This window comes from Coffea arabica, chromosome 3c, assembly GCF_036785885.1.
Source record: "Coffea arabica cultivar ET-39 chromosome 3c, Coffea Arabica ET-39 HiFi, whole genome shotgun sequence".
In the NCBI taxonomy this organism is placed as follows: domain Eukaryota; kingdom Viridiplantae; phylum Streptophyta; class Magnoliopsida; order Gentianales; family Rubiaceae; genus Coffea; species Coffea arabica.
The window spans coordinates 40,791,000-40,808,378 of record NC_092314.1 but is presented as its reverse complement, the minus strand read 5'-3'; the positions used below and the strand labels follow the sequence as shown (position 1 = coordinate 40,808,378).

Sequence of the window (17,379 nt, the reverse complement as noted above, 5' to 3'; positions counted from 1 at the left end):
GGATAATAGGTTGAGCTCAGCAACAAACAACGGTGCATCTGTTTTTTTAAAAAAAAGGGCAAAATCGTAAAACCATGGAAACCCACATTGAGCCCATCACTTTCGTCTCAGCAGGTCAGCACATTGAGCCACATTCAGCTCAGCAGGTCAGCTGGTCTTCATTTTCGTCTCTCGGACAAAAAACAGGAATTGCACTTCTCCTCCCAGCGGACAAAAGCAAGAATCCGAATTCTTCTCCCAGCAAAAACACGCGAGCCCCACGTGATGGACAACGACCCTCCAGCGAATGAAATGCAGCCACATCAGCACAACCACCGAATCCTTTCATGCTTTTACTATATAGGTTGATGAAGTCGATGTCACCACACACGGCATGTGAGATATATGCAGAAGTAGAGCCACGAACCTATCATATTCAAAGTGACCATGAGGGTGGACAAACATCATTACTCGAGAATGATTTTGAAAATGAGTCAAACAGTATGTTTTGTACTGAGGTAACTAAAAGTGCAAGGATGATAAATCGTTCTTTTGATGAGTTGCCTCAAACGGAAATTTTCAATCCGACAATTCTATCGACCATACCAGAGAGTGAAGGAGTTAATGTTGATCAAGACACGGAACCAGAACCAGACGGTGATGATTCGGACGATGATAAGCAGGATCAAATAGATGAAGAATCTGACAATCAGCCGGTTCAATCGGCTGTCGGTCCATCGACCTCATATCATATACCAGCCCAACTAAATGATCTTGAAGGTGTGCAAGCCTCACTGAATTTTGATCCATTTAAGAAAGGAGTTTCGGCGGAGTGCAATGTGTGGAATGAGTGGACAAAGGAGTTTAGATTGGGAATGGTTTTTGAAACAAAGAACGACGTGTAGAGAGCTGTCAAACTTTGGTCGATCAAGCACAACAAGGAGTTCAAAGTGCGAGAAAGTAAACCGATGACTTGGTATGTCCGCTGCAAGTCCCATAGTGCTTCGCTTCCATGCAATTGGCAGCTAAGAGCCACTCTAAGATGCACACATAACATATGGAAAATTGTAACATTTGTGAAGGAACACACGTGTGTGCGAGTTTCGAATTCCAATGACCACCGACAGTTGAGTTTGGAACTCATAGCCGAGTACATAATACATTACGTCCAGAATGGTCCGTTATATGCCATCAAAGAAATACAAACGAGCATTAAACGTGCTTTTGATACGGATGTTTCGTACAAAAAAGCATGGTATGCTAGGCGACGTGCGATTGATATTGTGTATGGTGATTGGCCAACTTCTATAGCTGCGCTCCCTACGTACATGCAGGAATTGGTTAAAGCCAATCCTGGAACAGTTGTTGAGTGGAAGCACCATCCGCAAAGTAGTACTGGATGCATCATCTTTCATTACGTGTTTTGGGCATTTGGGCCGGTAATCGAGTCATTTCGACACCTTAAGCTAGTTATTTGTGTTGACGGCACATTTATGAAGGGTACATACAAAGCAAAATTATTGGTTGCTGTTGGTTTTGATGCCTCCAATCGGCAGTGGCCACTTGCATTCGCACTTGTAGATGAAGAGACAAATCGGAGTTGGACATGGTTCATGTCGCATTTGCGACGTCATGTGTGCCGTGAGGTGGAAAATATTTGCGTTATTTCGGATAGGCACAAGGGCATAACACATGCTATGAATACTTTACCAGAGTGGAAAGAACCGTTGGCCGTGCACCGATACTATTTAATACACGTGCAGAGGTCCCAAAATTTTCGAAATCAAAGGTATATATATTTTTGAATATTACATTCGGAATACATAGCATGAATACCTACTAAATATGAGTTTAATCATCGATTAATTATCATTGTCCAGATTGAAGGATCTTATGTGGGCTGCCGGTGCAGCAAATCAAGCCAAAAAATATGAGGCATTTATGGAACAAATATGGTTGTTAAATGAAGAGGCGTATAAATGGTTGAATGGTGGTTCTGTAAAACCGGAACAATAGACATTATGCAAGGATGGGGGATATCGGTGGGACCACACATCAACGAACGTAGCTGAGTGCTTCAACAATGTATTGCGCAATGCTCGATTATTACAAATAACAGCATGCGTACAGTTCACTTTTAATCAAATTGTTGAAGTCTTTACGTCGAAGTGGAAATTGGCCTTCAACACCATGTATGCTTTTCCGAAAGAAATATGAAAGCCATTTTTGGAAAATGAACTAAAAGCAAGGACACACTCAATCCAAGTATATGATCATAGAGGCGGAATTTATTGCGTTACTACTGGTCGACGCGATAATGGAAAGGGTGGCAATGCGCAGATTATTAAGTTTGGGAATGACACATGTACATGTGGCAAGTGGGCTAAACTTAGATTTCCATGCTCGCACGTATTTGCAGCTTGTTATAGGTCGGGTACAAATCCGTACCATTTGGTAGGTCATGTGCACACATTTTCAGCATGACAATCTTCGCTTCAAGGACAGTTTCAACCTCTACCGGATTCAGCTTATTGGATCTCTTCAGAGTTGCGATGATGTAGGAAGAATTAAACAAAAGAGACCTGGTCCTAAGGCCATTGCAAGAATACATAACCAAATGGATCGTCGATGTCCCGATGCGCCTCGTCGTTGTAGTCACTGTTCACAGACAGGCCACAACGCCTCCAATTGCCTTTTTTACACTGGTTTGTGGTGTAACCATCAGCCTAGAGAAGTCTAGATTCTCTTCTGGAAGGACAAGAAGGACACTTAACTTTAACAAAACATTGAACCCGACCGATCACATGATGGGGCATTAGGGGTCTTATCAATTAGTACGGGGCGTGTTGAAATTGTTATCTTGAAGAGAAAAAAGGAAAATGAAATAAAATTGCTTAGTTACTATTACCTTATTCATCACGATCACTGTAAATTCTGCTCATTTTGCAATGATCTCACACCTCATATTACAGGTTTTTCTTAAGTATCAAAAGGTAGCCAAATAAGTCAATGGTTGACCTGCCATTCCAAATCAAGTTTTAACATGTGATTAGATTCATACAAAAAATTTGTTAAAGTATAGAAAATAGTCAACCAAAACAATCGAGGTGATTGAGAACTAAAAAAGAGTATTTTATAAAATTCGCCAATTATAGATTTTTTTTATAATTTTGAAAAGCAACTTTACCTTCTTTTTCTTAACCTCTTTTGACAAACTACTACTAAAATTTATTTCAAAAATATTATCCAAATCACACCTTTTGAGATAGTATTCCATTTTTGCTACTCATTCAGATCTTTTTTCATCAGTACTAAGAGTACGTGTACAAAATTTAAGCTTTTACCATTAATAAATTCCTTGTTTGTCATGGCAACTCAAAAAATAATGTACGTACCTTCACAAATAATTTTTTCCTCCCCTACTTGAATTTCTTGGCCTTCTTGATTTATGGCTCAATTATTGACGGAATCTTTTTCTCTAATCACTGCTTAACACAAATAATTTTGACAGGATTTTTTAGACCCCTGTCCAACTATGGTCAATTTTTCTTTAATTGTCAACAAATGATCCAGATAGTGGTCCAATTCTCTGATATTTGAGTATTCTATCACAAAATGGACAGGAACTACTCTAGGATCAATTTTGCTTGAATCAAGGGTTTTAATATTATTTGTTAGCACAAAGAATCATGTAGCAGAAGACATTATAATTTTTTAACGAAAAGCAAGAATGCTTAAGATAGAAGGGATAGATTTGTCCAAATATATCAAGAGGGGGGAGAGGGAGGGAGCGAAGTGCCTTTAAAAACAATTTAGGGGGGAAATTGTAACCGAATATATAGTTCATGAAGGCATTTTGCATTTCACCATTTTATGAGACAAAATACACGGACATATGCAAAAAAATTCTAAACTGCAAGGAGTTTTAACTCAAAATTCATTACCATGAAAAGTCCATACACCAATGGATTTCCTACTGAAAATCCATTTATCATAATTTATTCAATAGCAGGAGATAACATATTTTACACTAGAACCACGCTTCCATTTATTTATGTTACAGCAAGAACAATTTGCTAATTGTTCATTTAGATGCTAGCAGCATTTTAGCTTGGAGCTTCAGCATGATTCAGCAGTCACCACGACACAAGTCCCCAGGCCACAAACAGACACAGCCAGGACAACAGCCATATGGATCGTCCTTGCAGGATTCCAAAAGACCTATACAGGTATCTTTTCTAACCCCAAGCATTTTTATAATCTGTCCTCCAATTGGCAGCATTTTTCTTGATGCAGTTTTGACGGCATTGGTGGTTTCTGTAGCTTCTGCAGCTTCAACTTTTCCTAACACCACACCTGCAAAAGAAATTGGGGAAAAAAAATCTTAGTAGTACATTTAGCTAGTATTGGACAAAAAATGCTCTTATTATATGTGTGTATGCGCGCGTGCGGGTGTATGATACTATTTCCTTCCTTTCATATTACTTGAAACGAAATAATTTGAACACTATATGAAATATGCTAAAAAAAAATAGAAAGACAAAGAAAGACTATTGTGTTAGTTATGATTGTACATACACACACTTTTGCATGATACTATTTCATTGCTTTCATATTACCTGAAACGAAATAATTTGATTACTATATGAAATATGCTAAAAAGGGGGGGGAGGGGGGGAAGAGAGAGAGAGGACTATTGTGTTAATTATGATTGTACGTAAATGATAAAATAATATCAGTATGAGAGACTAACTAGATGCAAGGAGCACAAGAACAAGGAAGAAAGACTGATTAAAAGCCATTTGCTGTGAGATTCTAAGTGCATAAACTTTTGCACATATATGTGTATGTATAGTGGTGAATGAAAGGATAGTTGTATCACCCCGGGTCCATTGGACTGTCCCAATAAGTTTTTGATTTAAAAATATAGGTTTAAAATGATTAAATCAAAATTATTAGTAATCCAACGTGCCAAAGCTCATATTTCATTTCAAATCAAAATTATAATAGTGGGATATCTCACTCCTCTAATTTTATAGAACTCCTAATAACTTTTTGAGTTGAAGTCTCGGTTCAAAATAGTTAACTCAAAATTATAAATAATTCAACAAATTGGAACTTATATTACTTTTCTTTCTTCTTTTGACTTCCGATGTGGGATATCTCAATAGAGGGCACCAATTTCACTTGCATGATCACAAAAATCATGTTCCGGATAAGATTTCCAGATAAGATGGTTGACTATAAGGGTACGTGCAGGACCACGGGTAGGCGGCAATGATTTCACTTGTATGGCCACAAAAAACACGTTCCAAATAAGATTTCTGGATGAAAGGGTAGTTCGTAGTGGACAACGGTTCCGGGCAGTTTTGCCCATTTTTAACTGTGCGTAATTTTTTTTGTACATCGCATAGCTTTATAGTAAATTTTTGTGAATTTCACACATACATTAAAAATCAAGTTACAACTTGTGATCTCAACCACACAAATTGCATTAAGCTTTGTTTATGTTACTTTTAATTCTTAATCTCTAATAAGATGTTGAAACAATCAATCTTTGGACAAGTTGCCTAGCCAATTTGGAAGAGTTGCAACTCATTGAAATGGAGTTGAGGTAGGTTGCAGATGGTTGTGACAAAGGTTAATTGAAATTTGTCAAATTTAATGCGTTTTTAGTTGATCTCATTCTGTTATTTGTCTTTCATTTTTTTTACATATATATTTTTCTCAATAAGCTCATCTTGATAGGGCGTTGTTTGCTGACTTTGTTAAGTTTATTCACAGAAATTATTGCTACGTGATTTATTTTAGCCTCGTGACCTGCGTTATAAATTCCAATTTCTTCTACGCTTGCAATCGAAACCATTCTAGAGTGATAAAAAAATTTTTAAAAAAAATTGCTAATGAAACCATATATTCAACTTCATAAACTCTCTTTTCCTCACATGTGTAATTTATCTTCGTAAGCAGATATTAACATGGCCTGCCGATTCACTCCTATTCCAATCAAGAATATATGTTCTAATTTTATTACAGTTTCACTCTTGACATATCTGCTCAAAGATTCACTTAATAATTGAGTTCATTTATTTCCTATCTTTCTCCCAGGCTCTGCTGCACTCTAATGAATTGTTATTCATAATATTAAGGTGCTCGACATGCACCAATTTTCCTCATTAATTAAATGCTAGAATCCTGAAAATCCAATAAAATCTCATCCATGACAGCTCTAGATTCAGGCGTGGCTTAGCAGTAAAACATTTGTCACATTCAAATCACGAAAATTGACCTTTGCTAATTCTTATGACAAACATTTGTCACTCCAATAAATGAATGTGGGCTCACATGTTGCCAAAGTCAGTGATGGCAAGAAAAGGAAGAAAACATGGCTCAAAGTTCCAATTAAGAAATTGATCCCGAATTTAAGGATGGCAAGAAATGCAGTTTTAGTCTTCAATGTTTAGTATCTTTGCAGTTTTAATTCATTCAATTTTGACAATGGCTATCTTTGAACAATAAGAATAACTCATGTGATGATATGTGAGTAATAAATTAACCAAGAAACAGTAAAAAGAAAATATAATTTAATAAACACGTGACTAATTCCATCAATAATTTAAAAAATTCATCAATTATCTTGAATCTATTTCAAATTGAAAAAATTGGAGACCATATTTGTTTTTATTGAATTTTTTTTAGGAACTAAACTTGCGTCAAGTGTCAAATATTGGAGACCAGATTTATTTGTGTCGAAACATTAGGAGCTAAAATCAGACAGGTGCCCAACATTACAACTAAAACTGTATTTCTTCCTTTAAGGACAAGAAGCAAAGATTCTTAAGCATTGCGATACGTCAGATTGTTGTGAATAGCAATTATGCTCAAAAATGATGACACACCAATGTAAACTTTTACTCAACCATGACTCAAAAGTTGTCACTATTTAAATTTCGTCTTCCAAACAAGAAAGCACCACCAGCAGTGTGAATTGTGCGATTTTCTCAAGTGATAATACACATGGAAAAAAAAGAACAATTAATTAATTTGTGCTGATTATACACTTTAATTTAAGCAAGTCTCTAGAAACACTGAATTATTGCACCAAGTAGGAGCCTAGAGTAACCTATATACTCATATATGAATTGGTCAAGAAAAGGGGACTGATATAATTGCCCACAAGCTATTCCTTGTCGACAACAATCAGCTGCCTTTGGATCCTTGTTTCTGAGTTGATTTCACTGTTTATTCATTTTTCTAACCGGTTGTTGTCATATTATTAGAAGAAACTATTGCAACGTTATTGCAGTGAATCCCATACCCGGCCTATAAAATGCGAGTTCTACTTGTAATTCCCAACCAAAAAGCGAAAAAAAAATCCTAGAATTTCAAACAAAAAAATGGATTTGGCTAGAAATATTGGTGATCATACTGGTGAGCTTTTTCAAGCACAAGCTCACATATGGAACCATATGTTCAACTTCATAAATTCTATGTCCCTCAAATGTGCAATTCAATTAGGCATTCCAGACGTTATTCACAAACATGGCCAGCCGATGACCCTTGATCAATTGATTGATGCTCTTCCCATCAAGAATGCAAAAGCCCCTTTCCTTTATCGTCTCATGCAGATTTTGATCCACTCAGGCTTCTTCATTGAAGCAAAGATTCCTGGAAATGAGAATGATAATCAAAAGGGTTATCTGCTTACTTCTGCTGCTGAACTCCTTTTAAAGAGTAACCCTTTTAGCGTGACGCCGCTTTTACTGGTCACGCTCGATCCCACCTTGACTGATCCATGGCACCATCTCAGCCAGTGGTTTCAGAACAGTGATGAAACCCCATTTTATACTTGCCATGGGAGGTCACTTTACGATCTTGCAAGCCATGAGCCACGGCTTAATCAATTCTTTAACGAAGCAATGGCTAGTGATACCCGGCTGGTTAGTAGCGTGGTGACCAAAGATTGTAAGCATGTTTTTGAGGGTTTGAATTCATTGGTAGATGTTGGAGGTGGAACTGGAACCTTTTCTAAGGCAATTGCTGATGCTTTCCCTCACCTGAAATGCACTGTGCTTGATCTTCCTCATGTTGTTGATGGCTTGGAGAGTAGTAAGAACTTGGCCTATGTTGGAGGTAACATGTTTGAAGCCATTCCTCCTGCAGATGCTGTTTTAATGAAGGTATGAAATCGATGTTGCACGTTTTCTAGTTGACAAATTTTTTTATAGTAGTGTTATTTAGATTTTTTTCCTTATTGCCTGAGATCATAAGATTAAAATTCACCAATTATAAGAAGTGTCAACTTCAAAAGTAAGATTGAGTAGTAGAAATTGAGGTTATGCTTAATCTAAGAACTGCATCATGAAGAGGGGAAAAAAAAGAACAAAGTTTTAAACGTCAAATTGATTGCGTGTGTTTGGTACTATAAGAGAATAGTTTTGTTTTTGCTTTTTGACGCAAAAAGCTTTAGATGGGGTGCAATGTTTCTAACAAAAATTTTCTTTCATTGTGATATAATTTGCAATCAAGCAGTGGATATTGATTGATTGGAGCGATGATGAGTGTGTGCAAATACTAAAAAAATGTAAAGAAGCAATTCCTAGCAAGGAAAAAGGAGGCAAAGTGATAATTGTTGAAATGTTCTGCAAAAGCCAGCAGAAAGGGGATGATGATCATGAGGCGATTGAGACCCAACTATTGTTTCATATGCTGATGATGGTTCTATTCAAAGGAAGGCAAAGAAATGAGAAAGATTGGGCGAAACTTTTCACGGAGGCAGACTTCAGTGACTATAAGATAACTGCAGTATTGGGCTTGAGATCTATCATTGAGGTTTATTATAATTAATTAATATGCTTTTTGAAAATGTTGTTTGTGCTAAAGAGTGATGAATCTTTAGTCAGGATGTTCAGAATAAGTTTTATGGCTTTGGAGTGTTTGTTTTACTCATTTATTGGCAATAGACAAATTGCCAAAGTCCAGTCTTGAAGCTGAACGTGGGCGGCTGATCAATAGAAGTTTTATGGCTTTGAACCAGACTTACTTGCAAAGTTCACCGGATTTTCTGGCAATTGGGCATTGAATGAGAAGAGAAAAATTACAGCCGCTTGTAGGATCCTTACTAGTATAAATAAATGCCATTTCCTCAGTTGAAGGGCACCAAAGCTCAAGTGAAAGATAGGAAATGAACGAGTTCAATTGTTGAGTGAGTGTTTGAGCAGATATCTCAAGAGTGAGCCTCTGATAAATTAGACCAAATATTCTCAACAGTGAGGCTCAATTATTAGTGTCTAATATAAATGTATTTTGTCTGTTGTTATTGTATATATTTTGAGTGTAATAAAATTGTTCGTTTGCCTCCTTTATATAAAGGATTTAATCCATTGATTTGGTATTAAACCCCACCACAATCCAACACTGGAATGTGTCCAAATCCCAGCCTGGAATGCACAGCAAGCACATTATGTATAAATGGTGTGGAGTTGAGGTAGCTAAGGACAATAACTGTTTCCAACATTGTTGAAGTTGAAGTAGATGCATCGCTTCCACTTTAAATTCAGCCATTACAGCTGAATGTAAGTTGAAGAAAGAACGATTAAACATGAGGGACAAAAAACTGAAAAAGATTTTCAGTTCTTAACAACACTTTCTAAACAAAATGTAAATTACTTATTCAATTTCGAAACAATGACATTGTATCTAATTAATATTCGTGTAGATCCATATATGTTTGTAATTTCAAAGTTATGGGACTTGCTTTTGGCTGCACATTATCAAAATTTGCCTTGTTGAGAAAATCTTTCCCATACATCATTTGGGACGGTGGCACCTGACAACTGTCCCATACACCTTTCTGGATCTTGCAAATATATTAGTCAACAAAAAGAGTGCGCAGAAGAACTAAATTGAATTGTTATAGCCACTCATGGCCCCAGTTACTAATCATCATGCCTATCCATTCGTGTGGGTCTTATATGCTCTTTAACCATAAGATTGGATGCCTACCTGTTATACCCAAAAAGGAAAACAAAATCAACAGCGAAAAAGTTGGATTTGGGCAGAAATGGTAATGCTAATGAGCTACTTCAAGCTCAAGCTCACATATGGAATCACATATTCAACTTCATAAACTCCATTTCCCTCAAATGTACAATTCAACTCGGCATACCAGACATTATTCACAAGCATGGTAAGCCCATGACCCTGGATGAACTCACCAATGCTCTTCCAATTGGCAATGCAAAAGCCCCCTTTGTCTATCGCCTGATGAGGATTCTAATCCGGTCAGGCTTCTTCATCGAGGCAAAAATTAGTCAGCACGATGATGAGGAAGGTTATATGCTCACTACTTCATCTAAACTTTTATTAAAAGATGAGCCTTTTAGCTTGACGCCATGCTTGATCCTACCTTGATGGATCCATGGTACCACCTTAGCCAGTGGTTGCAAAACAACAGTGATGTGAATCCCTTCAAGACTTGTCACATCAGAAGCTTAATAATTTTTTTAACGAAGGAATGGCTTGCGATTCTCAGCTAGTTGGCAGTATTCTGATCAGGGATTGCTAGGATGTTTTTTCAGGGTTGAATTCTTTGGTGGATGTTGGAGGTGGTACTGGAACTTTGGCTAAGGAAACTGCTGATGCTTTTCTTGACTTGAACTGTATTGTTACCGATCTTCCTCATGTGGTTGATGGCTTGGTAGCGAATAACAAGAGTTTAGCCTTTGTTGGAGGAGATATGTTTGTAGCTATTCCTCCTGCAGATGATGTTATAATGAAGGTAAGATAACCTTTCCAAGAAGATGGAAGAGATCCATATTCGCCTTTTTGTTGTTAAAAGGCCAGTCTTAGTATTGATTCTAAACACATCTATGTATGCTGCTGATTCATTACAACCATGTCTTTATTACAGCAAACCATTGGATCAGTCATGGAAGTTTATTCACAAATAGAGCATTATTCACAAATGAGGAATGTGTACAAATACTTGGGAAATGCAAAGAAGCAATTCCTAGCAAGGAAAATGGAGGGAAACTCAACTTTTCTGTGATACGCTGATGATGGTCCTTGTCACAGGGAAACAATGAAATGAGAAGGCAGGCTTCATGCATTGACTAGAAGACAACTCTAGTGCTGGGCTTGAGATCCCTTATTGAGGTTTATTATTAGGACTTGTGGATAGTTTTTTTTTTTTTGGTTAGACATGTGTATGAAGTCAAGATGTGTATCTTATGTTATTTTGCGTACAAAGATAAAAAAACATTGCAATCGAAAAAGACAGGCTACATGGCCGATAACATAGCCCAAAATTGGAACAGAAATATAGCCCATTGTGCCGTTCCAATTTCTGAATTTTACTCATCAAAACCTTATTCTTTTGTCTTTTTTGATTGTTTTCTACAACTTATGGAAATAACTATGCAGTAATTTCTTTTCACCTTCAAACGAAGAGACAAGAATTTCAAGAGTAAGCTATTACGAAGTCTATATGTATGTTCAATTGTCAAAATGAAATGTTTTTACATAACCCAATAATGAAATAACAGCACATCTGACCTTTTCGTTCCTTTTTTCTTTCACTTTTTTTTTTCAATTGGGCATTTTGATATGGATTTCTCTATTATCTTATAGCATTAATGCATTTGTTGTTGTTGAGCTGAATTTTATGTTAGTACGTGCTAAAAAATTCTAAACATTAAATTTGGTTAGAAAACCACTAAGGTACAAAGAAACTAATAATAGTTAAGACCTCAACATCGGGTAGATAAAATTGATAATATGAAATAGTAAGTTCGTTCCATGTTAAATTACATACCATAGTTTAGTTATATCTAAAAAGTTTGACAAACATATGAAAAAATCCATGTCGCTTTCATATCTTACTAATACCACTTAACCAATAGCAAAATTAATTGAAAATTAAAAAAAAAGGTAAGGGATTAGATGGTAATTAGTAGATTAGATAGGTGAGATGGGAGATTGTAGCCAATTTGAATGCAACTACCAGTTCACAAAGCATAGAATAAGATATTTAGGCTCATTAAATCCTTGGATTAGGGTCTATACCTCAAATGGTTAGCAACTTACCAATTTGCATTAGACTTCAAGATCTCATCAGTTTGTGTTCAACTAACTTGTTTTTATGTACTATTTTTAAATGAAATACAGGGCAAATTGAACACACACTCATTTTTGGTGAGTTCTGATCAAATTAATAGAGTCACGTGATGTTTATAATTTGAAGTGATTTCATCATATTATTTTCAAAATATAGTTTCTTTGATCTACGGCTAGAAAACGTGCCCAACAAACTTAATTGTAATTGATAGGTTGCATTTTAGTGGGTATTTTGGGCATTATTGCACAATTAATTGACTAAATATTTTCGTTAATTGGGTGGATTCTACTGATATTTTGTTTTGGTGCTAATTGCAGGAATGGTTGCTGAAAAGTGCTTAAATTCAACTTTTAGAAGATTCATCGGACGTGGGGCCCGTTTGAGAAGCTGAAGAAACCTAATTGTAATAGATTTTATTTTAATATATTTCTAGGTAGTCTGGCTGCAATTTTAAACAAGTAACAATTTTTCGGCTATTGTGGGGGGATTGTATTTATCTCTCGCGCGGCTTAGGTTAGGGGAGAGTTTTTTTCTTTGTTTTTGAATGAGAGGAGGGAGCCGCAGCTTGGCAGAGAGAAGGCAGCAGACATTAGCCACTTTTGTTGACTTTGAATGCTAGTGAACTTTTCATGAGCTTTTGAACGGAATCAAACAATTGGAAAACTCCTTCTCGTATGAATTCGTTTGCCAATTAGGAGAAGCAGAAGGGGCCATTATTGTTGACTGTGTGTTACTTTTCATCTTGTGGTTGACTTTGGTAATTCCTTGGTTTTTTGATTAGTCTTGACCGAGAAATCAAGCAAGTGAAATTCTTTCTCGTATGCGCGCCTAACACCAAACAGGAAGAAAAGCATTGATGACCCTTCCCTACCTTGTACGCGCGGCCTGTTCACTAATGAGGAACTAAACCCCTAATTCTAGTCAAGGGAACAACTGACGAATTGGTTCAACAATTACTGTGAGATCTAATTTATTTTAATTGCTTCCTCATTTATTGGTATTTATGTGTTTCCTGTTTTTAATTGTTTTAGTCCTTATGTATGATTGATTAGTGCGCAATAATTAATTATTCATATAGGCTATTTTGCTAAGTAAAGGTAATTGAATCCGTAATTGTTCGTTATCTCTATCTTAGTAGCGACTGGCGTAATTGGGTTTATGTCAGGGGAGCATACGATCTAGTTTAAACAAACCCTCGTAGCGTGTTTGTTAGTTAGGATTGGGCCTTTCTAATTATTAATGCAATCTAGAAATTAAATCCTACGGTCGTACCTAGGGTTGTTTTTGGGTTAGAGAAATAGCTAACGGTCGTACCTTAGCTATCGATAAATTAAGGAAGGGTTGGTTGTTTAGCGCATGCGAGACAACTATAACCAATCTGTTAATAAGTGTTGGAATTATTTCTGCATCAATGATCAGTGCATGAACCACTTCTGAAGTATACCCTTGGCTAGAGTTTCTCTCAGTTATTCCTCTTAATTAATTATTTTCTGCATTTAATTTGTTCAGTTGGCTTTTGATATCAAAACCCCCCCATTAATCTTGATTTGAAAAGAAACAAATATCTCTCCAGTCCATGAGGAGACGACCCTGCTTACCATTGTCTACTAGTTAGGGAATTCAGTTAAATAATTAATTCAGGTATATCGGATTAAGCAAGCTCTTCGGGAACATGGTGAATCAAGTAACCCATTGCACACCTAGGGTCCCTGCTCCAGTACTCGAATTGATTACTGACTGTTTCAGGTAGTAGTTAGGATTCATTTATTATTATTGCACAGGTTCGGCACCTATCAATTTTTGGCGCCGTTGCCGGGGACTGGCATCTGAATTATTTGTTTCTTTTTGAATTCAGTTTTTTTTATTTAGTTTTTGTTATTATTTTATTTTTCTTGGTATTTTTGCTAGTTTATGCCCCGTTCCTCTCGCACAGGTGAATTAATATACGATCTTGAGGTTGAGAAGGCAGCGCGTAGGCGAAGACAAGAAACCAAGAGATGAAAAGAAGGGCACTTATCTTTTGCGAACGAGTCAGTAGAAAACGAATTTAGCATGGCCAACACCCAGACATTAAGGGAGCTGGCTACCCCAGACCTGATTCATCAGCCCTTGTGCATCACGTTCCCAACTCTGGCTGAAAATACCTATTTCGAGCTGAAATCGGGGTTGATTCAGCTCCTGCCTTCGTTCCATGATCTCTCTGGCGAAGAACCCACAAACATGTCAAGGAATTCGAAATAGTTTGCTCTAGCATGAAACCTCCTGGGGTCACTGAGGAGCAAATAAGACTGAGAGCCTTCCCCTTCTCTCTCAAGGATGCAGCGAAGGATTGGTTATACTACCTGCCTGCAGGTAGTATCACCACGTGGGCACAATTGAAAAAGAAATTCCTGGAGAAATTTTTCCCCGCGTCCCGGGCTGCAAGTTTGAGGAAGGAGATTTGCAGCATCAAGCAGTACTCCGGGGAGTCATTGTACGATTTTTGGGAAAGGTTCAACAAGTTGTGCGCTAGATGCCCACAGCATCAGATTAGTGAACAACTGTTGATCCAGTACTTCTATGAGGGACTCCAGTCAACTGACAGGAGTATTATTGACGCTGCGAGTGGAGGAGCCCTGGCGAACAAGACATCGAGGGAAGCGTGGGACCTTATTGAAGCCATGGCAGAAAACTCTCAGCAGTTCGGCTTCCGTGAGAGCAATCCTACCCGTAGAGTCAATGAGGCAGAGACGTCATTCATCCAGCAGCAATTGTCAGAGTTGACGTCTGCTGTCAGGCAATTGGCCATGAGAGACACGCCGCGAGCGAAGGTGTGTGGAATCTGTACTAGCATGGACCACTGCACGGATTCGTGCCCCATTCTGCAAGAGGACGGGGCGGAACAGGTAAATATGGCCGGAGGCGTGCCCGCGCCCTGCAGGCAGTATGACCCGTATTCCAACACATACAACCCCGGTTGGAGAGACCATCCCAATCTCAGTTATGGGAACAGGCAACAAGGTTCATTCCCGAATCGTCCACTAGGATTCCACCAGCCTTGGCAACCAAAATCTCAACCCTCATCCTCCAATTCAGGAAGCTCCTTGGAGGACCTAGTCAAAAGCCTGGCCACAACTACTACTCAACTTCATCAGGAGATCAAAGCGGACAAGAAGGACCAAGAAGCTCGGATAAGCCAACTAGCAACCGCTATTAACCGTTTGGAGTCCCACGTTTATGGGAAACTGCCATCGCAGCCCGAGGTGAATCCCAAGAATGTAAGTGCCATGACGCTGAGGAGTGGCAAGGAGTTGGAAGGGCCTAAAGTGAAAAATTCAAAAAACAAAAGCGAGGAGGAGATAGAAAAGGAAATTGAGGAGGAAGGACGTGTTTGTGAGGATCCTAAGGTAACTTCCACCTCTCCACTCACTATTAGCTCTAACTTACCCCCTTTTCCTTGCAGGTTGGAAAAGACAAAGAAGGTAGAGAAGGAAAAAGAGCTCTTGGATGTGTTTCGGAAAGTGAAGATCAACATTCCCCTGTTGGATGCAATCAAGCAGATACCGAAGTATGCTAAATTTTTGAAAGACTTGTGTACCCACAAGAGAAAGCTAAGGGGAGATGAACGAGTGGCGGTGGGAGAAAACGTGTCAGCTATACTCCAGAGAAAACTCCCACCAAAATGTGGAGACCTAGGTATGTTCACCATTCCCTGCAAGATAGGAGGTACTCCAATTAGGAAAGCAATGTTGGATTTGGGGGCGTCAATTAATGTTATGCCTAAGACAATTTATGCTTCCCTTAATCTTGGTCCATTAAAAGGCACAGGCATTATAATCCAACTTGCAGACCGTACCAATGCTTATCCAGAGGGGTTAGTTGAAGATGTTTTGGTACAAGTCAATGAGTTAGTTTTTCCTGCAGATTTCTATGTCCTAGACATGGGGGATGAAAGGGCACTAAATCCGTCTCCTATTTTGTTAGGTAGGCCATTTTTAAGCACTGCTAGGACAAAAATAGATGTAAATGAGGGTACTTTGTCGATGGAGTTTGATGGGGAAATTATAAATTTTAATATTTTTGAAGCGATGAAGTACCCAGATGAGACTAACTCTGTTTATGCTTTAAGTGTTGTCGAGCCCCTTGTACAGGAAATATTTAAATTGGATGGGGTTGATGCACTGGCAGTGGCATTGGCCAAACATCTTGAGTTGGGGGCAACTCTTGATGTAGAAATAAGTGATGAGCTATACCACGCTGTTGGAGCACTGCATTTGCTCCCACCAATTTCTCCAAGGTATGAGCTTACTTCTGTCTTTGTACCAGAAACTCAGGCAAAATTGTTGTCTTCTATTGTGCAGGCGCCTGAGTTGGAGCTCAAACCTCTCCCAAAGCATTTGAAGTATGCTTTTCTCGGGAACAATGAGACACTGCCAGTCATCATATCTGCACACCTGTCACCAGGGCAAGAAGATAGCCTAATTCGTCTTCTTCGAGATCATAAGGAAGCAATTGGGTAGAGCGTAGCAGATATCAAGGGAATTAGCCCCTCTTTATGCATGCATCGGATCCGGCTTGAAGATGATGCAAAACCAGTGACGCAGGCACAACGAAGATTGAACCCACTGATGATGGAAGTGGTGAAGAAGGAGATACTTAAACTCCTAGAGGTAGGGATCATCTTCGCCATTTCAGATAGTCCCTGGGTGAGCCCAGTGCAAGTAGTCCCGAAAAAGATGGGAGTAACAGTTGAAGAGAACCAAGAGGGTGAGATGGTTCCGGTGAGGAAACCCACAGGATGGCGTCAGTGCATTGACTACCGGCGCCTGAATGCTGTGACAAAGAAGGACCACTTCCCTCTACCTTTTATTGATCAGATGATAGAAAGGTTAGCTGGCCGTGTCTATTATTGTTTTCTTGATGGTTTCTCTGGTTATTTTCAGATCGCAATAGCACTAGAGGATCAGGAGAAAACTACATTCACTTGCCCCTTTGGTACTTTTGCCTATCGGAGGATGCCATTCGGCCTCCGCAATGCCCCAACAACTTTTCAGCGGTGTATGGTAAGTATATTCTCCGAATACGTAGAAAAGATTATTGAGGTGTTTATGGATGATTTTAGTGTATATGGAGATAGTTTTGATGAATGCCTTGATAATTTAGCCTTAATTTTAAAGAGATGCATTGAGACAAATCTAGTTCTAAATTGGGAAAAATGTCTTTTCATGGTGGATCATGGCATTGTTTTAGGGCATGTAGTGTCGGCCAGAGGTATAGAGGTAGACAAGGCAAAAGTCGATATT

The 17,379-nt window shown here is 38.3% G+C and overlaps 3 protein-coding genes, 1 long non-coding RNA gene and 1 pseudogene across 4 annotated transcripts; 4 read left to right on the top strand and 1 right to left on the bottom strand.

The window, feature by feature from the left end:
- The first annotated feature begins 947 nt into the window (after positions 1-947).
- On the top strand, positions 948-2,798 carry LOC113735939 (uncharacterized). Its single transcript, XM_027262900.2, has 3 exons — positions 948-1,768; positions 1,860-1,977; positions 2,541-2,798. Exons 1-3 carry the CDS (start codon positions 948-950, stop codon positions 2,796-2,798), a joined length of 1,197 nt encoding a protein of 398 aa, XP_027118701.2.
- Positions 2,799-3,899: 1,101 nt separating this feature from the next.
- LOC140038146 (uncharacterized) lies at positions 3,900-4,813 on the bottom strand. Its single transcript, XR_011841967.1, has 2 exons — positions 4,733-4,813; positions 3,900-4,335 (listed from the first exon to the last, which is right to left on the bottom strand). It is a non-coding gene; the product is annotated as an uncharacterized lncRNA (long non-coding RNA).
- A 2,493-nt stretch (positions 4,814-7,306) lies between these two features.
- On the top strand, positions 7,307-9,378 carry LOC140037737 (trans-resveratrol di-O-methyltransferase-like). Its single transcript, XM_072082739.1, has 2 exons — positions 7,307-8,159; positions 8,512-9,378. The coding sequence occupies exons 1-2, from the start codon at positions 7,377-7,379 to the stop codon at positions 8,824-8,826; spliced, it is 1,098 nt and encodes a 365-aa protein (XP_071938840.1). The 5' UTR covers positions 7,307-7,376; the 3' UTR covers positions 8,827-9,378.
- Positions 9,379-9,401: 23 nt separating this feature from the next.
- Positions 9,402-11,102, top strand: LOC140037989 (trans-resveratrol di-O-methyltransferase-like; annotated as a pseudogene).
- Positions 11,103-14,349: 3,247 nt separating this feature from the next.
- On the top strand, positions 14,350-16,596 carry LOC140037988 (uncharacterized). Its single transcript, XM_072083171.1, has 2 exons — positions 14,350-15,386; positions 15,540-16,596. The coding sequence occupies exons 1-2, from the start codon at positions 14,350-14,352 to the stop codon at positions 16,594-16,596; spliced, it is 2,094 nt and encodes a 697-aa protein (XP_071939272.1).
- The last annotated feature ends 783 nt before the right edge of the window (positions 16,597-17,379 follow it).

Bases quoted from the DNA above. Each gene is read 5' to 3' on its own strand.
- LOC113735939 (XM_027262900.2), top strand. From the start codon at position 948: ATGACTTGGTATGTCCGCTGCAAGTCCCATAGTGCTTCGCTTCCATGC. The intron at 1,769-1,859 runs GTATATATATTT...ATCATTGTCCAG, and splicing joins CAAAATTTTCGAAATCAAAG to ATTGAAGGATCTTATGTGGG. The intron at 1,978-2,540 runs GTAAAACCGGAA...GCGATGATGTAG, and splicing joins AATGGTTGAATGGTGGTTCT to GAAGAATTAAACAAAAGAGA.
- LOC140037737 (XM_072082739.1), top strand. From the start codon at position 7,377: ATGGATTTGGCTAGAAATATTGGTGATCATACTGGTGAGCTTTTTCAA. The intron at 8,160-8,511 runs GTATGAAATCGA...GCAATCAAGCAG, and splicing joins CAGATGCTGTTTTAATGAAG to TGGATATTGATTGATTGGAG.
- LOC140037988 (XM_072083171.1), top strand. From the start codon at position 14,350: ATGAAACCTCCTGGGGTCACTGAGGAGCAAATAAGACTGAGAGCCTTC. The intron at 15,387-15,539 runs GTTGGAAGGGCC...TTTTCCTTGCAG, and splicing joins ACGCTGAGGAGTGGCAAGGA to GTTGGAAAAGACAAAGAAGG.